We start from the raw sequence: 22,414 nt of genomic DNA, 5'->3' as shown, positions 1-22,414 counted from the left end.
TACTGATATCAGAAAGTATTAAGTTTGGCAACCAGGGTACAAAGCTTGTATATATTGTTACCACATACATTAAAATATATGTATATGTATTCTCACACGTATGTTTATATACATATTGAATATCTCAGGCTGTCGGCAGGGCTTGCCCCCTTTCTCCATCTCCGTCTCACCCTTCCTTCCCTCCTCCTTACAGATCGAAACCCACAAGCTGACCTTCCGTGAAAACGCCAAAGCCAAGACAGACCACGGGGCGGAAATTGTGTACAAGTCACCCGTGGTGTCTGGGGACACATCTCCACGGCACCTCAGCAACGTCTCCTCCACTGGCAGCATCAACATGGTAGACTCACCCCAGCTCGCCACGCTAGCCGATGAAGTGTCCGCCTCCCTGGCCAAGCAGGGTTTGTGATCAGGCCCCCGGGGCGGTCAATAATCGTGGAGAGAAGAGAGTGAGAGTGTGTGGAAAAAAAAAGAATAATGATCTGGCCCCTCGCCCTCTGCCCCCCAGCTGCTCCTCACAGATCGGTTAATCGGTTAATCACCTAACCTGCTTTTGTCGCTCGGCTTTGGCTCGGGACTTCAAAATCAGTGATGGGAATAAGAGCAAATTTCATCTTTCCAAATTGATGGGTGGGCTAATAATAAAATATTTTTAAAAAACCACTCCAACATGGCCACACCCAACATTTCCTTGGGCAATTCCTTCTGATTCTTTTTTTTTCCCCCTCTGAGGAGAAGAGGGAAGGAGAGGCTCTGAAAGCTGCTTTGGGGGAATTTCAAGGGACCGGGGGTGCCCACTCTCTCTGGTCCCATCCTGGGGGTGTCACAGAAGCAGCAGCAGCAGCAAAGGATTTGAAACTTGGTGTGTTCGTGGAGCCACAGGCAGATGTCAACCTTGTGTGTGTGATGGGGGTGCGGGAGGACAGTGGGGGGCCGAGACAGGGGGTGGGCAGGGCAGAGAAGGATGAGAGGGGAGGGAGAGGAAAGACTGTGTGGGGGAGGTGGGACATGAGCCACCACCTCCTACCGGGAGAGCAATGGGAAGGGCGACTGCCTCTGCCACTAGCAGTAGCTCAGTCCCTGCAGCCTCATGCTCTTGGAGGCTGGTGTGCCCCTCTCTGGAGGGGAACCTGTGGAAGAATCGGCAGTGGGCAGGAGGAGAGGGAAGGGAGGGGAGCACCCTGTGGGTTAGTTCCTTGGAGGAAAGGAACCTTGATGTCTGAGAGCTCTGGCCTCTTCCTCCCTCCCTGCAGGGTGGGCATCCTTCCTGGGTAAAGGGGGGTCCTGGGTTAAGGGGCTTCTCTCTGCTCCATGGAAACTCGGATTTATTGAGTTCTGAAGGTTGGAACTGCAGCCACGATTTTGGCCACCTCGCGGACCTGGGACTTTAGGGCTAACCAGTTCTCTTTGTAAGGACTTGTGCCTCTTGGGAGACGTCTGCCTGTTCCCACGTCTGGCCTCGGGCATCTCTGGAGTGTGTAGGGGTCTGGGAGGTAGGTCCTGAGTCTCCCATTCCTCTGGCCACTGCAGCCACCTGTCTGCCCTGCGGTGCCGTTGTTTGCTGTGAGAACCAATCACTGCCTGTCCCCTCATCATGTCACACTGTCCCAAAGTCCCAGCCTCACCATCCCCTTCTCAGCAATGGACACTGGTTGGACATGGGAGGCACCTACTCTAACCTAAGCCGTGAAGTCAAGGGAAGGCAAAGTCCAAGCACAAAGGTTGGACCTCAAGTCTCTCCCTCTAAATTTCACTCATTAGATGAATATGCCACTCATATTGGATTTGATGACCTTATTCAGTTCCCTGACCCCACCTCCCATCACACATGCGGGTTAGGGTGTTGCTTGGTAATGACCCCTAGACATTCTTGCTTTGTTGACTTGGAGAAAGCCTTTTCCTTCCAGAAGGCCGGGTCCCTTCCTGTGTTGAGCTGACAGCGGGAGTTGGGTGTCCTGGTTGCCAATGATAGCACCAACATGGGCAGGCAAGGCCAGGGCAGAGCCACCCTCCCTCTGTTCCTTCTGTCCCCCACTTGTGCACCAGCTTGGGACCGCCAGCCTCCCAAGGAACCCAGCTGCTGTTCACCTCCACGTGCATATAATCAGCCCTCCACACCCCAGAAAGGGGAACATGCCCCCTCGGAAATGGTTCTTCTCCCCCAGTCCCAGCTGGAAGCAATGCTGTCTGTTGTTCTCCTGGAGCAGCTGAACATATACATAGATGTTGCCCTTCCCTCCCTGTCTGCACCCTGTCACATTGTAGTTGGATTTGTCTGTTTATGCTTGGATTCACCAGAGTGACTATGAAAGAAAAAAAAAAAAAAAAAAAAAAAAAAAAAAAAAAAAAAAAAGGACGCATGTATCTTGAAATACTTGTAAAGAGGTTTCTAATCCACGTTCATGAGGGGCCTAGAGATCTCTCACCCTCATGCTGGGACTTGGCTCCAGAAGGCCAGTGTGGCTGTACTCTGCGGTGTCCTCCTGTATTTTGAAAACGTTTTCATCAGCATCTGGGACCCAAGAGACACCAGATCCTGGTATCTGAGGAGGACCTTCAGCGGCAAACAAGGCCTGAAGTATAGGACTAGGACAGAAGTTATGGTGTCCCCCTCCCTATTTCCCCGAAGATTCCCTTTGGCAGGGCAGAGATGTGTTTTGTGGCTGGCCTGGTTTGCAGCATGGAGATGGTCCCCTTTGGTCACAGCCCAGAGAAGTACCCGCTCCCCCCACCCCCCCCCCCCCCCCCCCCCCCCCCCCCCCCCCCCCCCCCGCCCCATAGCAGTCCTGAAAGAGGGTTTTATAAAGGCATCACCAAAAAAAGGAAGAATGTGCCAGCTGGGGGATATGTAGCCTCCAGATGTCCCTAATTCTCTAGGCAGCCCATCCCCCAAGTTGGGGTCCCTCTCCAGGCTCATGCTTAGGAGGGACAGCCTGGCTTCCTCACTAAGGGCCCTGAGGCCACAGAAGGAAAGTATTAGAACGGATTGTCCATCCTGGATGGGCTCCAGGGGTCAAGCTGCTTGACTGAGGAAGAGTGACAAGTCAGGAAACAGTTCCCAAAACCTTGCCCACAGCACTGCCAGCCCACTGTCTGCACAAGCTCCATCTGCTGCCATGAGAAAAGGGAAGCCGTCTTTGCAGAAAATGGCTGTTTAAAGAAACTCGGCAGCCTCAGGCCCAGTTCTGTCACTTCTGGTTTGGGTACAGTTAAAAGCAACCTTGGGGCTGGGTGGTAGGAGCCCAGAACCTCCCCTAGGGGTGGAAGCTTCAGTTGCAGCCAGGTCTTTCTGTGCAGGAATTACCTGGGCCCAGGACTTTCCACCATCAGACTCCCCACTGTCCTCTGAGTCCCAGCTTCAGAAGAGAAGGGTTGAGAGGAAGGAAAAAGGAATGTGTAGGGATTTGTTAGCTGTTAAGAGACATGGCCTGCTCATTGTTGTCACTGATTTGGCTGCATTTCTTACTGTACCTCATTTGCTCTTCCTGCAGTCCCTAGGTCTCACTCGTCAGCACATGGGCCTTATAAGAGCTTTGGACGCTCCTTTGTAGGGTGGGCTACTGGGGTCAGCCTAAAGGTCATGGTTTAAGGTGATGAGGTCAGTGCTGGCAGGTGGATTGCAAAAGGGATGGTGGGTTGTGACCTTAAATGAGGACGGTCCCCCCACCCCCGGCTGAACATTCTTGCTCTCCCCTCATTTCTCCCATGTCTAAAGGCCCAGCGTCCCTGGGTGGGCTAGATGGGGATACACTATATGCCCATCAAGCTCTCAGTTCACTTTATCAATAGCTCCATTTAAACTGACTTCAGTGGTGCAACTGTTTCCTGTTTGGGATTGCTTGTGCTGTGGGGAAAGGGGGAGAAACGTGTTTATACTTAACATGGGCAGAGGGAGGTCTTTGGAGTGCAGCAGTTAAACTGCCTTATAATCCTTTCCTTCGTGATTTCAACTACATTTGCAAGGAGGGCGATACCATGGGGTAAGAGGTCTTTTGAGGCTTCACCGTCCACTGACAGGCTTTCCTAGCTGCAGCAGCCAGCTAGTTCCCTATGGCTTTCCCAGCCCGTGCAGGTAGCACAGGAATGTGGAGATCTGGTTGCTTTGGCCTGCTGCCCTCTTGTGGGGTCTCAAGCCCACAAACATGCCTCCTAAAACCCTGGCAGCTTTCCCTCTAAGCTGTTGGCACTTCCATGTCACCTCTCCCGCTGGCTCCAGACATGCTGCCTGTACTTCTAGCGGCAGCTGATTGTTTCCTTCACCCTCTTTATCTTTGTCCCAAGTTAAGCCAAGAGGCGGGGGATGAGGGCACAGGCTATCAAGTTGTTCCGTCCACACATTGATGGCTTCATCAGACTTCTGATTTCCCTTCAGCTTTGGAAAGGGTTACCCTAGCACTGACCTAGAATCTTAACCTCCTAATGGACTTAGCCCCTTGAATTTGCAAAGTTGTGCAGGACAGTTTCTGGCACTTGGAAGTCCCATGATTTCTTTGGTAACTTTAAGGGTGGGGGGAGGGATGTGAAATCATCTTAGCTTAGCTTCCTGTTTGTGAATGTCCATATAGTGTACTGTGTGTTTTAACAAATGATTTACACTGACTGTTGCTGTAAAAGTGAATTTGAAAATAAAGTTATTACTCTGATTAAATGAGGTCTCTGCTCATGGATTCCCAGCACAAGATGATGATATAGGATGTATGATCTTCAAGTTCTTTCCCACCCTTAGAAAACAGAACTCAAAAACAGGAAATCACAACATTGTTAAAAGCTGGACATCAGGATTAGCAGCTCTCTCTGGGGCCCTAAAGGTGAATGGAGTGTTCTCGGGCAAGTTCATTTTCAGCTGATTCTCTCATTCGGATGCTGACAAACCATCCTGGTCCAACTCAAAGGGAGATAGTTGTGGCTGAACACACAGTACTGCAGTCAGTTTGTGAGACTAGTGCTAGTGTACTCAAACCTAAGAAGACTGGGCATTGGGTTCTGTGAGATTTTCTGTCTCTAGAAATTAGTTCAGAGGCCTGGGCCTGGGGCAGCAGTCAATCATCTGAATGAATAGCTTAGATGTTTCCTTTGGAACCTCATTATGGATTGAGGAATATTTCGGTTAAACCAAGACAGAGATACCAGATAGTTTCTCCCTAACAATACCATAAAGGAAAACAAAAACAAAATAGTAACCCCTTATTGTTTTTTAATTATGTCAAGGTCACAGTACTGAATCTTCAGATTAATAGTTTCAAAACATTACTTTTCTTGGCTGCTTTTTGTTGTTGTTGCCGTTTTTGGCTGGGGCTAGATTTGAACTCACCACCTCCAGCATATGAGGCCGGTGCCCTACTCCTTTGAGCCACAGGCCCTGCCCTCTTGGCTTTTCTTGATGTGCTTAACCACTTACAAGCAGATGCTTGATCTTAACTGCAACTCTAGAAGGAGTAAGCCAGCAAAAGAGAATGCTACCTCAGCGGGCATGGCTTTTGCAGCCATGATAGGTAGCCCCACTTACCTGACCATGTGGCAAAGCAAGAAAGGAGAGAACCACGCCCACCTACTTACTCACCTAGTACAATGAAAATGAGGCACTTAGCTGCCTCAAAATAAAGATACTATCATAATCTCAACTAGCAAGCAAAAACTAATCCAGGCTCTATGCAAATTATGCATATCATTGCTAACCCCCAACCCCAGAAAAATTCATAGGCAAAAAGTAAAATTTCCTTTATTTTTTTTGAGACAGAGCCTCTAGCTGTTGCCCTGGGTAGAGTGCCATGGCATTACAGCAATCTCCAACTCCTGGGCTCAAGCGAGTCTCCTGCCTCCACCTCCCAAGTAGCTGGGACCACAGGTGCCCGCCACAACACCTGGCTATTTTGGTTGCAGCTGTCATTGTTGTTTGGTGGGTCTGGGCTGGATTCAAACCCGCCAGCTCAAGTGTATGTAGCTGGCGCCTTAGCCGCTTGAGCCAGTAAAATTTCCTTTAAAGATCAATTTAGAATAAATACATGTGTGACATATCATATAGCTGGTACCATTAGAGGAAGGACCAGCAACAGACAGTGATTCAATTACTTCCACTTAACAAAAAGCAAAAGAAGATCCTTGCAGACTCTCTCTCCTCCTGGCACCCCTTACCCTCAGTAAAAACCACCACATCCTCTCTCTAGTGACCATCAGATGACCCTGCCATGTTCCCAAAAGACTGGAGATTTTCTAAGGTTCAGAGCAATTCAGAGAACCCAAAAAGCAGGCTCCAGCAGAACCAGCTCTGAAGCTGTCACTGGTGCCATATACGCCTAGCACAATGAGTCAAGAAAGGCCTGGCACACCACATTCTGTAACTCTTTTTTTTTTATTATTTTTTTCAATTTTTCTTTCCTTTTTTTTAAGCACTAGTCTGTGCTTTGCGAACAGAATCAAGACATTAACAAAGATCAGCTTCTCTGAAGAAAAGCATTTCTATAGAACAAAGACAGCTACGTGTTTCGCTGCCATTACACAGCTCAAAGCAGGAAAAGAAAATATTTACAAAATACAAGTTTTTTTTTTCAATTTTTGTTTTTTTCTTTTTTTTACAATGCTAAAAGGGTTATTCAGAATTTTCAACCTTATAAATAGAAGAAGCACTTTATGCATAGGGATATGGTGCATTATTGTTTTTTAAAGAAACAATGACAAACCCTTTAACTTGCAAACAGAACCCAAAAAAGAAAAAAATCACTAATGTTGAAAATTGTGAAAAAACCCCAACCATTAAGCAGTTTGTCTACTATTTTTATACGATTACAAAATGGCAAAAAAAAAGTCCTTTCCCCCCTCCCCCTTTTTGGTGATGTGATTATACATGAGACAGGCACAAGGTTAACAAAGAAGGGTGATGGGGGAATGATGGAAACCACAGCTAGGACCAGACATGTTCCACAGGCAAGGGGAACGTGAAAGAGGAAGAGTCTAACTGACACTGACAGGAACCTGGATGTGAGGGAAACATGACAGAGTGAATTAGTCAGTGAAAACAACATTACACAGGGGAGCTGGCTGCTCACTTCCCAGATCCCCTGGTTTGCAGCAGGGTGAGAGCAGAGGTTAAGTAGTCCTAATCCCACCTTCATAGGTCAAGATAGGCAGTAATACCATTCCGAGAGGAAGGGCTGGCATGTGTGGCTGTGTGCTAGGCCTGGGTTAGGGGAACCTGAGCAGCCTCAGCCAGGTTACTGCAGTTAAGGAGTCAAGACAGACATGACCAAATGCAGATGAAAATGAAATAGGTTTCCAAGATCTAGGTGACAGGGGAAGCCACTCTACCTGCTGAGAGCTCAATGAGAGCACCAGGCAGTTATGGCAAAGAGGCTCTAATGAGGGGGCTCCAGCACAGAAAACCAAGGGGGACCTAGCCAGGAGGGCCAGGGCTGAGCCAAGCCACAGATGGCAGGGGAGAGGGTAAGAGCCCAGAGCTTGCTCTGTCCTACCCTCACTAAAGAAGGCAATGCTGAACTGGAGCTCCCTATTCTCTCTGCCCAGGCAGCTGTCCCACCCTGTCCACAGGTGTAAGGGAGGGATGCTCATCTATAACATCAGTTAAGTCCAGTGATTCAACAGTGCAGAGGAAGCGCCAGGACTAGGCCAGAAGGGTCTTATCCTGAACTTCTGTTTGCCAACTGGAGGAAGTGCTCAGGTGTGTGTGACAAGAAAACATGGAAACAAAAACAAAACGAAAATTAAAACAAGGAAAAAAATAACCAAAGTAGGATCTAAATTCCTTAAATTCACTAAAAACTGTGAAAATTTCCAGCATATGATGTTTGAATATCAAACGCAGAGATTTCTGAAGCTTTAATGCCAATAGTTAGTCTGTTTAGATTCTTGTCTCCCGCTCATCTGTGAGTTGGGCGCTGAGCTGTGACTGTTGCCGCCAAATGCCGACTCTTAAGGGGGACAACAGGAGGTGAGGTGGGTGCCACCTCTGTCTCCCGGCCAGTCTTGCTGCCTGAGGTACGCCGAGTACAGCGGGCTGCGCGTTCCTGTGCATCCAGCTGGTCCTCACACTCTGCCTGGGGACTGTATGCCAGGGGAAAGGTGCGCCGCTCCCATGGCTGGACAGACTGTGGGCAGACAAGGTGCTCTGGTCAGGACTCAGCCCCAGCCTTCCTGCCACAAGTCCTACCTATGGACTAGAATCCATGACCAATCTATCTAGAGCTCCTGGGAAGACCCCTCATACAATGAGTACTCTTTTTAACAATGACCGATTATAGTTCCTTTAGGTGGTAAATTTCAAGTGCAGCTCCTTGCACCCTCAAAAGGGAGAGAGAGAGCACTATAAAATGAAACCATCTTCAGCAGGTATTGTTCCTTCCCAGTTCCATGCCCCACCTTTCTAGCCCCAACAAAGGAAGTATCCCTCACCTGTTCATCCAGCCCCAGCTCTGGCGTGGAACAACGGGTATCTTCACTGGCTAAATGTCGTGGAGTGTCCCGAGCCACAGGTGTGAGGGGAGCTGAGTGCAGTTCCGGGCTAATGGGGCTCCTAGGAGACTGACCATGGGAAAACTCCGACAAAGAATGGCTACTACTGACATCAGGGGAGGCAGGCTGGGGGGTGGAGGGGTTGGCACTGCCCAGCTGGGGGGTTGTCCGGCCGTCTGATGACCTGTAAGACCTGTATACCAATGAATGCAAATCTGAGTGCCTGGGTAACAGGTGTTTTCTTACCCACTTCTAAGGACCCGAGGATGGGGGAGGCATGAAAAAAAAAACACTCTTATCAGAGGTACTGAGGCAGACTGACACCAACAGGCTTGTCCTGGGACCCAGCAAATCCCATTTCCTCCCACTATTGCCTGGAAGGCTAACTATAACAAGGTTACTGACATAGCAGTTAGTGAATTCATGGTGGTACAGAAATTAGTTTTTAAAAATTGTAGTTAGAAAAAGGTAAAAATGGCTCAGCGCCTGGAGCTCAGCAGCTAGGGCGCCAGCCACATACACCGGAGCTGGCAGGTTTGAACCCAGCCCAGGCCTGCCAAAAAAAACAATGACAACTACAACCAAAACATAGCCAGGTATTGCGCCAGGCGCCTGTACTCCTCCCAGCTACTTGGGAGGCTGAGGCAAGGGAATCACTTGGGCCCAGGAATTTGAAGTTGCTGTGAGCTGTGATGTCACAGTACACTTTACCCAGGGTGATAGCTTGAGACTCTCTCTCAAAAAAAAAAAAAAAGAAAAAGAAAAAGGTAAAAACAAGAGTCCCCCAAATTTCCTACTTTAGAATCCCAAGAGCTTCTGCCACTATTAACAATAAATGGAGGGGCGGCGCCTGTGGCTCAAAGGCGTAGGGCGCTGGCCCCGTATGCTGGAGGTGGTGGGTTCAAACCCAGCCCCGGCCAAAAACTGCAAAAAAACAAACAACAACAAAAAACAATAAATGGAAACAGAAGCCAGGCACAGTGGCTCAGACCTGTAATCCCAGCACTCTGGGAGGCTGAGGCAGGTAGATTGCTTGAGCTCAGGCATTTAAGACCAGCCTGAGCAAGAGGTGAGACCCCATCTCTAAAACCAGCCAAGCATTGTTGCAGGTGCCTGTAGTTCTACCTACTTGGGAAGCTGAGGCAAGAGAATTGCTTGAGCCCCAGAGTTTGGGGTTGGTATGAGCTACAACACCATGACACTCTACCCAGAGCAACAGTGTGAGTCTGTCTCAAATAAATAAATTAATTAATTAATACAGGTCAGTGGTGTAGGTATTGGGTGGGTGGGACAGTTCATTCAAGCAAGACCACAGAACCACAGTCTATTGTCTAAAAAGAGGGTTAACTTATAGTGAAGCCATCAAAGCTCCCCTGGCTACCTTACAACCCCTACTTATGCCTCCACTAGTTCTTTTTTTTTTTTTTTGAGACAGACCCTCAAGGTATCCCCCTGGGCAGAGTGCCATGGCATCACAGCTCACAGCAACCTCCAACTCCTGGGCTCAAGCGAGTCTCCTGCCTCAGCCTCCCAAGCAGCTGGGACCACAGATGCCCACCACAATGCCCAGCCATTTTTTGGTTGCAGCCATCATTATTGTTTGGCGGGCCCAGGCTGGGGATTCGAACCCGCCACCTTAGGTGTATGTGGCTGGTGCCTTAGCCGCTTGAGCCACAGGCGCCGAGCTGCCTCCACTAGTTCTAACATACACCAAGGAACTGCAACAGTCCTGGCCCTGGCCCGTAGATGAGTATAAGCAGCAACCAAGAGGCAGTGGCAATTCCATGAAGAGAGGCAAGGCCTGAACTCCCTGCCCACCCACCATCCACACTTATGCCTGCCCACCCACCATCCACACTTATGCCTGCCCCATCACCTGCTGCCCCGCCGCTGGGGTGGCACACTTGTGGTCCACAGCCACCGTGCTCTCTCCATCTCCTCACATTTGGCATGCAGGGCGGCAAATGCTGCATCTGATAGGTCCTCAATCTGCAATAATAAAGCTTCGTTGATCCCTTCTTTCCTCCAGGAAGCTGAGAGTTTAAGCAGAACCACCCCACCCCATTCTAGGCTCTTCCCAGTTAGGACAGAAACAAAAAGGCTACACTTGACACCCACAGGTCTCGAGGCAGCTGGAGTATGCACCCATGTGTATGTGTGAGTGCATGTGTCCTCCTCTGAGACATTACCTCCTCGTTCTCCTCATCAGGACTTCCCTTCAGAGACTGAAGATCAACCTCTCGCCAACTGCAAAACCAAGAATGAACAATTATGAGATTGCAAGCAGTTGAATCCTGGGGAAGGATGAATGTATCTGTCCAAGTAGGAGAGGCTGCCTACTTGCAGATACAGAGAGCAGGTGCTCTCTGCTAGCAGGCTCTGCCCTTCACATCTCAGACTCCTTACCCCTGAGGCCTCTAAAATAGGCCTCCTACTCAAATGCCTATAAAGGCCAGGAATGGAAGCAGCAGACTAGGATTGGATTGGGGCTGGGTGACTTGGATAAATTCAAACAAAAGAACATGTTTAAAAGGAGACCACCATTATTCAGTACCAGCTGATTGCCACCACCTCAGAATGCACCTTAACAGGATGCTAAAATCTGATTTGTCAACAAAAGCTAGAATTAAAGCCGGGTGCGGTGGCTCACGCCTGTAATCCCAGCACTGTGGGAGGCTGAGGAGGGAGAATCGCTGGAGCTTAGGAGTTCGAGACTCGCCTGAGCGAATGTGAGACCCTGACTCATGAAAAAAATGGAAAAACCCAGCTGGGCACTGCGGTGAGCGCCTGTAATCCCAGCGGCTTCTGGAGGCTGAGGCAGCAGGATGCCCACAAGCCAGGAGTCGGAGGTTGCAGTGAACTACCAAGCCGCTGCACTCTGCTCAGGGGCACAGGGTGGGACTCTGACTCGACCAAAAAAAAAAAAAAAAAAAAAAAAAAGCTAGAAATAAAGATATGCATATATATGAATTCCTGCTTTGATGTTGACAACAAATTCCAAACATGTCTACAGACCAGTGATGGCCAGTGGCCTTGCCAGGTTGTAACTTCTGGTTTGGTTGGTGTAATCATAATAATGGAATGAGAGAGAACTATGTAGAGAAATAATTTAAACTTCTCTTACTAAGAAGACACAACCCAAGGCTAGGGCCCAAAGCTTGGTCAGAGGGAAGAAGGGAATAGGGCAGTAATAGAAAAATGGGGAGAGGAGCCAATTATTCAGGGCTTCTACCTGGGTGTCAGGATTTCCTTGTATTGTAGTTTCTCTACACGGGTTGTTGCAGCAACAGACATTGGGATGACTATGTTGTTAATATCAAATGAGCTCTCTCCCCTTCTCCTCCTCACTGGCTGCTGTAAGACAAAGGTAAGTTTGAAAGAGAGACACAACTCTACAAATACCAAATCACTCATCCAAGACCAGGCCTCTGGGTCTTCAGGTTGAAGATGGGCAGTGACCACAGCAGCTATGCACACCAGGACAGATGATCTCCAAAAGCAAAGTCCTTGGTAGAAATACTAAGTGGTCCTGAGGAGTAACTCCCATTCGTAAGTCCTACTGGCCACCCTCTTCCTTCATTGGCTCATATGAGAGACTTTTGTTGAATTTTATAAGGGTGGATAATCCCAAGTCAATTGTTGGAATCCCTTCTCCATATATACCTTTATTAACCCCCTCATTTAACCCCCCCCCCATCCCTGTCTTAGACCCACAGTGGCCCCTCAAAGCAATAAATCTTATCCCAAAAGATGCACAAAACAAAGGGCTATCTCAATAGATTGTCTAACCTTGGTTGTCATGAATGCACCTCTTTCTTGAAGATAAGAACTCTTCAGCTAAATCTGTACCCACCATCTGTTCAGTCTTTATGTGACTTTTTGCTCTTATTATTCTTAGAAAACTAAGAACTTTCTAGCTATATCAACAGAGATGACTAGAGGGAAACTAAAGAGAAGGACCTGGCTATACCTCACATTCCTGGAGAAAGGAATTTTGCTTCTATAGGAAGCTGAGACGATCAAACTCTTGGGAAAATAAAGACTTCTAAGGATCCAGTATCAGGTGGACATCTATAATCTTTAAGTAGCTTGGAGACCAAGGAAGGACAAAATAGGGAACCAAAAAGCTTGGTCTCTTGAATGGAAGAAAAAGTCTAAGAGCTACTTCTGCTCAAATGGCAAATACCCTATCCTGAATCAGAGACTGGCAACTGAGCTGTGAGAGGCTAGAGGGAAACAGTGGGATGACAAACATGCTGCCATGGCAACAAAACAGATGGAAACACCTAAGAGGCTGCATACACACCCAAATCACCAAGTGTGGTCAGCCTATAGGAAAGAGGTCAGTGAAGGGAAGCAAGGCAGAGATTATTCCCTATAACCACTCTATGCTCCATTACCAGAAGGTGATAAAGGATTTATTCATCCTATCATCTTAGGGCATTCTCAGAGAATGTTAAAAGTCAGGACTTCCTGGGCCAGAATTTCAGCTGCTGTCATTTACAATTTTAGGTGACTAAAATGTCCTTTTCATTTTAACCTTCATCTCTATCAAATGAAACGACTGTTGAACTTAGGGTAACTGGTTAACAAAAATGCTTGAAGAGACTTTAGAGATTCTTGCCTGGCTGAGCTCTGAAGCAAGAAGACTAGGAATCTCAAACCCAAAGGGCTCTGTCATTGCCACTGCCACATCTCTGCTGAAATGTTACTTCCCACTACAAGAGATGCATCTTAAAATAAGCCTCAAGAGAGAAAGCCTCCCCTGTATCTTGGTCAAGAATGCATGTGAAACTGCTGGCAGAAACAGGTAAGTAATTTTCCTGAATCTTCTTGGGTTGCTGCTAGTACCCTTCAAGGGAAGGAGACTGGAGTAGGTTGTGGGATTCCATCCTCTACTTAGACCCTCATTCCGTCAGCCACTGCGTTTGGTCCAACTGTCCTCTTAGAGCCAGAGCCAAAGAGCAGGTAATGAGAATGAAAAGTGGTTCCAAAACTTGGTTGTACATTGAAGGCAAGATAAGGAGTGTTTTTTAAAAAGGCTCTAGGATTCCCCTTCTTCTATCACATCAGAATCTTTTTCTATAGGTGTGCACCACCATATTCAGCTTCAAACCAGAAACTTAGAGGGTTTTTCTTAAAACTACCAAGGTAGGGGGCGGCACCTATGGCTCCAGGAGTAGGGTGCCAGCCCCATATGCTGGAGGTGGTGGGTTCAAACCCAGCCGCGGCCAAAAACTGCCAAAAAGAACAACAAAAAAAACTACCAAGGTAATTCTGATGCAGCCACTGGCTTTTGTGAAGCAATGCCACAAACACCCCTCCCCCTATTCTCTCTCCAGTGTCTTCTAGCTTCTCTGTTTGAGTTCAAGTACAGCTGGCCCTCTGTATCCAAAGGCTCAACCAGTTATTTGACAACAAATTGTGTCTATATTGAACATGTATATAGACTTCTTTCTTGTCATTATTCATTAAACAATACAGTATAACAATCATTTACACTGCATTTACATTGTACTATTATAGAGTACACATGAGAATGTACATAGGTTATATACAAATGCTACACCATTTTATATCAGAGACTTGAACATCAGTGGATCTTGGTATCCATGGGAGGTTCTGGAACCAATCTCCCATGGATACTGAGGGGCAATTATATTTGGCTTATCTTCTTACTATTAAATAGTCTTTTTTTTTTTTCTTTCTTTCTGTCACCAAGGCTAGAGTGCAGTGGTGCATGCTCACTCCAACCTCAAACTCTTGGGCTCCAGCAATCCTCCTGCCTTGGCCTCTCAAGTACCTGGGACTACATGTGAGCATCACCACACCTGGATAATTTTCTAACTTTTGTAGATACAAGTCTCCCTCTTGATGGGGCTGGTCTTTTAACTCCTGGCCTTAAGCAATCCTCCAGCCTCAGCCTCACAAAATGCTGTGATTATAGATGAGCCATCACACCCAGCCTAAATTCAGAGACTTTAAAAAAAATTGGTAACAAGTACCTTAAGGGTCAGCATAGTGCTATGTAGTACAGAGTTTGCATTTCATAAATAATATGTAAAAATTTCAAATGATTCTCCAGACACAGGAGGGCTGGCAGCTGAGAAAAATACTAGAGTACTAAGACCTGAATCTGAGCTCAGACTTCTTATCAGAATTAGGCTCTTTTATAGACTTTGGTTATCTAAAATTCACACTTTGAATTTAAGGATACTACACGTCTATTTAGACTAAAGTTGTGAGTATGAGAGGTCAAGAAGGGGGAGGAACAAGGAGGCCATTTGGAAAAGATAGACTTCTAAGAGCAAAAAGAATAATACGAGCCTAGTGAGCAATCTTGAGTGATCTAAGCTCTGAAGGAGCTTTAAAAGTGGCCTCTGAGTGGCTCGGCGCCTGTGGCTCAATCGGCTAAGGCGCCAGCCACATACACGTAAGGTGGCGGGTTCGAATCCCCAGCCTGGGCCCGCCAAACAACAATGATGGCTGCAACCAAAAAATGGCCGGCGCTGTGGCGGGCGCCTATAGTCCCAGCTACTTGGGAGGCTGAGGCAGTAGACTCGCTTGAGCCCAGGAGTTGGAGGTTGCTGTGAGCTATGAGGCCATGGCACTCTACCCAGGGGAATAGCTTGAGGCTCCGTCTCAAAAAAAAAAAAAAAAAAAAAAAGTGGCCTCTGAGTGCACCCATACCCAGGCTTAGACTGTGTAGTGTAATGGTAGGAAAGCTGGCTCTATAGTCAAGCTAATTTGGTTTGAATCACAATTATAACCCTCACGAGCTTCTTTGCCTTTCATAATTTACTTAACCTTGGAAAGCCTCAGTTTTCATGTGTACAGAATGGGATAATACATGTACATCATTTAGTGCTGGCACGTGGTAAGTGTTCTACAAACATTATAGTTGTACAGTTTTATCATTACTCTTACCACGATTTTAACTATTACACAAATGACCTTCAGTAGAATCAAAGGAGTTACAGGTGTATGAGCTCAAGAGGGCATATCTGAGGAATTAAAATATTAGAACGAAATTCGTGAATTTGCCTAGAATGGTTGTGCAAACAGCTTCCTAGATGGACTGTGCTCCTATAAAAGCCAATTAGGGTATGTGCCTGCACACCCATATGAACCAAATGGCCTGCCAACAAAGAATGGGCTCTACCTTCTCCCTTACCTCCCACTAGTACTCTAATGCCCAGTATTTATTCTCAGTATGCCATCTCGACTACTGGGAAAATAAAACAAGGAAATCAAATGTTGTCTCCCATGCCATAAAAGCTCCACTTTTCCTCATGTTCACTTCTTAGGCCAACAGGAGTAAGGCCATGGTATTACTGAGTTCCGTATGAAACGCAGCCCCATAGAACTTGAATAGTTAAAGACCACCTTAAAAGTATCTCTTCCTGAAGCTTTTTATGGATGGCTCAACACAGATCTATCTCTATGAAAAATTCAAGAAAATGTCAAATATTACCACTCTGACTTAAAAATGATACATCCATACAGCAGGGTAAGCTAAGTTGCCATAAATGCCTTAGGTTCCATTACCCACCCTCTCTACTGTCCTCCTCCAGAGCCACTTGAACGAGCAGTAACCTGCAGAGGGAATGTCCAGCTAACCCCACACAGGTACTTACAGATGTGTTGGATGTAACCTGTGAGCCAGAGCTGGTGGGTGCGGAGGAGTCTGATGAGGTGGAGAGCTGTCGCACCAAGGGACTGTGCGGTGGATGCTGAGAGGCTGCCAAGTAGTTTGAACTGCTTGTGTCTGTGTGATGCTTTAACACTGCAGTTGACAGAAAAGAGGGGAATGCATGGCTATCTTAACCAGTGCTACTTCTAACACAAGCTAGAATAGCAGCAAAACACACTAAAGGCAAAAGTACTTTCTAAGCCTAGAGGACAAAAAGGTGAGGCAAACTGACTGATGGGAGGTAGCGGCTGGGCAGAGAGAGGTTGCTGTGGCTGTTAAGAAGTGACCTGCATTTAGAAGCAGTAGCAACTCCTGCTCTGCCTTCCTAGAAGGTGAAGGACAAAGCTGGGGGCAATTAAGAGAAGCCTAGGCTGCCCCAGAAAGCCCTGAGCAGGTGCAATTGCAGGTAGAGGTGCCATGGGCCTGGCCCTACCTTCACTTCTCTCAGATGAATGGTCTCGCAATCTCATTTTGCTGTGGTTTGGGTCATGCACGGGTGGCGGTGGGTTGAGCAAGCGCTCTGCTTTTGGCGCTGTCACTCGTTCCACCATGGGCACGGCCCCCACATCGTCTAAGTGCTGCCTGTGGGTCCTGTCAGGCCGGGTTTGGTGATGGGACAGCTCTGAAGAGGGGAACAGAAAAAGAGCTGTGAAGTACCTTTTCTCAAATTTTTTCTTATTTGAGTTCCAAACTCTTGAGTTCTCCCAAGGCCAATTCTGTACACCCAGGGCAGCAGCACAATCCTTCAGGACTGAAGCTTCTAGTAAATAGCACAATGGCTAGGATAGACACAGGGAACCCAGAACCAAAGAAATGTGACACCACGCTACAGAAGAACAGCCTGCCCACAGATGAACCTAATACCATGCCGCTGCTGGCTGTTCACTGAGCCCCAAGACCCGTTGTGTCCAGAAAAGCTCCCTGACTCCGTCTGAGAGCATCTAAGACAAGCAGAAGTAACTGGCTAAATGTCTCTTGGTCAAATGCCTCTCCTAACCCCAACATACTAGAGCAGCAAATCAATATTTTGAGAATATAAAAGGAATGAAAAGTAACTGAAATTACAAAGGATTCCCCGGTTCCCAGAAACTTACTGGCTGTGGTTAGGAAGGAGTTGACCAACTTGTGCCTGTCTCTACGAGATGGATCTGACAGATTGCCTGGTATGGGTGCTCTGTGTTTTAGTGAAAACTTTTTGGGAGGTTTGATTTTGTCAAAAGGTTTGTTCTGCCACTGAGATTTCAGCATGCTCTGGAAGTGCAGGCTTGTGGGAACATCTGAAAGAAACACAAAACACTGCAGGTTAGTGCAAACACCTGGCTACGGGCTCCTCCTGAAGTGAGGTGCACTCTTCGTCATTTGGACTTTCTATTACTCAACAACTACATGCCACCCTTCTTTTATCTGCCCTGACATTTAGCAGGACAAGTGGTGTTACAAGTGGATGATCTGTTCATGTGAACTTTACTAAAGGTCATTCTTCTATTCACAAGCAAGTCACTTTTGCTTAGAGTTAACCACGATATATTCATTGTCAATGCCTATAGCACAGTAGTTACAGTGTCAGCCACATACACCCAAGGTGGCCAGCCCAGTTAAACAACAATGACAACTGCAACAAAAAATAGCCAGGCGTTGTGTCAGACACCTGAAGTCCCAGCTATTTGTGAGGCTGAGGCAAGAGAATTGCTTAAGCTCAAGAGTTTGAGGTTGCTGTGAGCTGTGACGCCACAGTACCCTACAGAGGGTGACAAAGTGAGACTCTGTGTCAAAAAAAAAAAAAAAAGTTTTGAGATGGACTGTGTTACATACCATTATTTCATTTCTAAGAAAAACAGTCAATGGTGTCCTTCCTGGTTCACCTGTGCAAGTTTCAACTTGCTTGGCTTATCAGTGTTGCTGGGGGGAGAGGGGGACCAGGGGCAGTTCATTTATTTCTGTCCTCTTGGATTTTACACCACTTTTTTGTGTTATCTCAAACTCACATCTGTAATCCTAGTACTCTGGAAGGCCAAGGTGGGTGGCTTGCCTGAGCTTACAGGTTCAAGACTTGCCTAAGCAAGAGTAAGACCCCATCTCTACTAAAAATAATAAGAAACTAGCCTGGCATTGTGGCTGGTGCCTATAGTCCCAGCTACTTGGGAGGCTAAGACAAGAGAATCATTTGAGCCCAAAAGTTTGAGGTTACTGTGAGCTATGATGCCATAGCACTCTGCTGAGGGTGACAAACTAAGACTCTATCTCAAAAAACAAAAAAAACAAACAGGCTTGGGGCCTGTGGCTCAAGTGGCTAAGGCGCCAGTCACATACACCTAAGGTGGCAGGTTCGAATCCCCAGCCCAGGCCCGCCAAACAACAATGATGGCTGCAACTAAAAAATAGCTGGGCGTTGTGGCGGGCGCCTGTGGTCCCAGCTACTTGGGAGGTGGAGGCAGGAGACTCGCTTGAGCCCAGGAGTTGGAGGTTGCTGTGAGCGTGATGCCAGGGCACTCTACCCAGGGGGATAGCTTGAGGCTCCGTCTCAAAACAAACAAACAAACAAACAATCCCCCCCCCAAACTTTCATAATGACCCACGTACTATTATTCTCCCTCTTTCCTTGGCAGCCCCACCACTTCCCCGACCTTGAGATTATAGAAGATTTTTAGCTGACTGAATAGTGTTCAATATCACAAAACAATAATCTTTTAGACTTAATTATGAATATATCCTTAAGCAATTTCTTCTAAGAAGGAATTTCTAGATTTTAAACCACTTTCCTCTCAGACCTTTAAAGCTAATCTTCCATGTACTGTAATATGCATTGCAGTGTATCAGAGATATCTATTTACTTTAAGTGGTCTAACTTGTGTCTTTTCAGCTTTTGTGGGAAAAAAAAGTTTGTGTAATTACACTGACTCTTAAATTTAGGGGAAAATTTTATCCTTTAGCCATCAATACTGAGTCTTCTAACACAAGAATTCACACAGTATCTCTCCATTTATTTAGGTTTTCCTTGATTTTCTCTCAGCACTGTCTAGTAGTTTTCAACATACAGATCTTACGTATTTTAAGTTTACTCCAAAGTTTTAATGTTTTTTGATGCTTTTATAAAAGACAATACATTTTAAAAGTTTAATTGCCAGTTGTCCATTGCTTGTATTTAGAAAAACAATTTTTTTTTTTTTGGCAGTTTTTGGCTGGGGCTGGGTTTGAACCCGCTACCTCCAGTATATGGGGCCAGCGCCCTACCCTTTTGAGCCACAGGCACCGCCCCAACAAATTTTTATATAATGACCTTGTGTTCTGTGATCTTGTTAAATTCCTTAGTTACCGCTTTTTCTTGTCTTTCTTTTTTTAGAGAGAGAGTCTTACTTCAACACCCTCAGCAGAGTGTTGTGGCATCACAGCTCACAGCAACCTGCAACATCTGGGTTTAGGCGATTCTCTTGCCTCAGCCTCCCAAGTAGCTGGGACTACAGGTGCCCACCACAACGCCCGGCTATTTTTTGTTGCAGTTTGGCCGGGCTGGGTTTGAACCCACCACCCTCAGTCTATGGGGCTAGCATCCTACTCAATGAGCCACAGGCACCGCCCAATTATAGCTTTTTCATAGATTTAACAGGACTTTTTATATACATAAATATGTCATCTACAAATAAGATTATTTTCCTTTCTAATCTGTATGCCTTTTATTTTTATTTCTTGCCTTACTTTGGCCAAAACCCTTGATGAGGAATTAGAACTTTTAGATTTCCCTTTTTATGTTTTCAATATTCTAAAATTTTATCATTATGGATACAGGTCTGAGTCTTTTTTCAGTGTTCTGCAAAGCTTATCCAGGTTGTGTTAATCTAAAGGCCAACATACTTTGTCTTCAGATCCCTGTACCTTGTGGGAATCAATAACCACCTGGGACATACACAAAGTTCTAGGCCAGAGTTCACATGTACTGCATTAGTACAGAATGCAACACCACTAGACGGAAGGCAGCACTGGTGGGGTCAGAGCGCAGGAAAAGAAAATCCAATCTACCTTTCCCAAGGTGAGTTCAGACAAATGCCCTTTGTGTATTTGTGCCCTTTAATCCTGGGCAAAGAACCACCTCTGAACAGCTCCCATCCATGTAAGCTTATACCTGCATGTCTTGGCCTACCTTTTTTTTGAAATAAAGTCTCACTTTGTCACCCTGGGTAGAGTGCCATGGAGTCACAGCTCACAACAATCTCAAACTCTTGCCTCAGGCTCCTGAGTAGGTGGGACTACAATGCCCAGCTATTTTTTGTAGAGATGAGAGGTCTTGCTCTGGCTCAGGTTGGTCTCGAACCTGTGAGCTCAGGCAATACACCCACTTCAGCCTCCCAGAGTGCTAGGATTACAGGTGTGAGCAACCAAGCCCAGCCTAGGCTACTTTTTTCTTTTTATTTCCCTACAGGCACTGTGTATCACTCATCATGAGTGTATCACTTAATTTTCACAGCAATTCCATGAGGCAAACATCATTATGCCTAATTAAAGATAGGAAACAGGTTTAGAGAGATAAATTAACTTTGTCACCCTTGGCAGAGTGCCATGGTGTCATAACTCACAGTAACCTCAAACTCCTGGGCTTAAGTGATTCTCTTGCCTCAGCTTCCCAAGTAGCTAGGACTATAGGTATGCACCACAATGCCTGGCTAGTTTTTCTAATTTTAGTAGAGACAGGGTCTTGTTCTTGCTCAGGCAATCTACCCACCTCAGCCTCCCAGAGTGCTACAATTATAGGTGTGAGCCACCGAGTCTGGACCAAATTAACTGTTACTATGTCCAAGGTTACATGGTTTAATAAGTAATAAATAACATTTACACTCAGTATTATACAACCCTGGAGCACAATACTCTTACTCACTATACCGTGAAACTATTCATTGATCCAAAAGACGAGAGGTTTCAGTTTACGATGAATATCTCTGAAATTATTACCAAGAAAATAGAAAGTATAAGATTATTTTTCAAGGCAGTCATGCAATGTAAAAAAAAAAACAACAAACAACAACAACAACAACAAAAACCACTCTTGAGTGAATAGTTAACATTCTCAAGAATGATTTTTCCCAATGGGAAAGCAGCCTCAGCTCCATAGAGCTCTCTGATAACAGTGTTAAAGGCAGTGAAACAAATTAGGAAAGCTATTAAAGTTTTAAAGATAAACATTTGCTACAATTTCAAGAATTGAGACAAAGTCTCTGAGGACAGTGCTGTCTTCTGAAATTTTGTCATAATAATTCCTTCTTTTTTACACTGAAAAACAAATCCACCTATCTCAACTCCTAAAAAAGAAAAAGAAAAACAAACAAACAAAAAAATAAAAAGAATGCATTATTTTTCTTTTTGAGACAGTCTCAGTATGCTGCCCCCATGGTGTCACAGCTTATAGCAATCTCAAATTCTTGGGCTTAAAGCATTTCTCTCGCCTCAGCCTCTCAAGTAGCTGGGACTACAGGTGCCCACTATAACACCCAGGTATTTTTTGTTGTTGTTGTAGTTATTATTGTTGTTCAGCAGGCCGGGCCGGGTTTGAAGCCACCAGTCCCGGTGCATGTGGCTGGTATCCTAACCATTGAGCTTCAGTTGCCAAGCCTGTTATTTCTTTAAAAAAAAAAAAAGATTTACAAGAACTGAGTTTAGAGACATGAATGGTAACAATTCCTTGCTTTCATTAAGCGGGGTTGGGAGAAGGGTACAAAGGAAATAAAGTACTGTCTAGAAGCACTCAGCCCTACAGAGTATTACCTGAAACAGGAACTGAACAAGAATGTATAACGAATGCTCAAGAAAGGGGAGGAGAACAGTTCCTGTATATGCCAGGATACCTCTTTGTCAACACAATAGTTCTCCCACTTAGCAAAGGAGATATGTGTCATGTGTAAAATGGGACTCCCCCAAGAGAGTAGTGATTTTATTTTTTCCTTTAATTTGGGAGTCATTGATCTCCCAAACCTGAAAATGCAGCTAGAAAAAAAAAAAGGGATGACTCGGAGCCTGTGGCTCAAGTGGCTAAGGCGCCAGCCATGTACACCCAAGGTGGTGGGTTCTAATCCAGTCCGGGCCTGCCAAACAACAATGATGGCCAAAATATAGCCAGGCGTTGTGGTGGGCGCCTGTGGTCCCAGCTACTCAGAGGCTGAGGCAGAAGACTCGCTTGAGCCCAGGAGTTGGAGGCTGCTGTGAGCTGTGATGCCACAGCACTTTACCCAGGAGGGAACAGCTTGAGGCTCCTGTCTCAAAAAAAAAAAAAAA

At 46.2% G+C, this 22,414-nt stretch overlaps 2 protein-coding genes across 12 annotated transcripts in view; one reads left to right on the top strand and one right to left on the bottom strand.

Annotated features, from left to right (window-relative positions):
* The window catches only part of MAPT (microtubule associated protein tau), a 52,021-nt gene extending 51,361 nt beyond the window's left edge, over positions 1–660 (top strand). For all 8 annotated transcript variants that reach the window (XM_012802940.2, XM_012802938.2, XM_012802939.2 and 5 more), the window contains one exon: positions 194–660. In XM_012802940.2, coding sequence (XP_012658394.1) covers positions 194–409 — 216 coding nt within the window. In that variant the 3' untranslated portion in view covers positions 410–660. The remainder of the gene's footprint in view (positions 1–193) is intronic.
* Positions 661–6,330: 5,670 nt separating this feature from the next.
* The window catches only part of KANSL1 (KAT8 regulatory NSL complex subunit 1), a 188,943-nt gene continuing 172,859 nt past the window's right edge, over positions 6,331–22,414 (bottom strand). For 2 of the 4 annotated variants that reach the window (XM_023510999.1, XM_023511000.1), the window contains exons 8-15: positions 17,251–17,433; positions 16,590–16,778; positions 16,101–16,249; positions 11,696–11,817; positions 10,653–10,710; positions 10,340–10,452; positions 8,404–8,656; positions 6,331–8,099 (exon numbers count right to left, since the gene is read on the bottom strand). In XM_023510999.1, the coding sequence (XP_023366767.1) occupies positions 7,872–8,099; positions 8,404–8,656; positions 10,340–10,452; positions 10,653–10,710; positions 11,696–11,817; positions 16,101–16,249; positions 16,590–16,778; positions 17,251–17,433 (1,295 nt within the window). In that variant the 3' untranslated portion in view covers positions 6,331–7,871. The remainder of the gene's footprint in view (positions 8,100–8,403; positions 8,657–10,339; positions 10,453–10,652; positions 10,711–11,695; positions 11,818–16,100; positions 16,250–16,589; positions 16,779–17,250; positions 17,434–22,414) is intronic. The other 2 variants (XM_023511001.1, XM_023511002.1) reach the window with 2 other exon arrangements.

The sequence above is a fragment of the Otolemur garnettii genome, unplaced genomic scaffold (genome assembly GCF_000181295.1).
Source record: "Otolemur garnettii isolate 467f Iridium unplaced genomic scaffold, OtoGar3 scaffold00018, whole genome shotgun sequence".
NCBI lineage: Eukaryota > Metazoa > Chordata > Mammalia > Primates > Galagidae > Otolemur > Otolemur garnettii.
The sequence above is the reverse complement of the archived record's forward strand: the minus strand, read 5'-3'. Positions and strand labels throughout refer to the sequence as shown.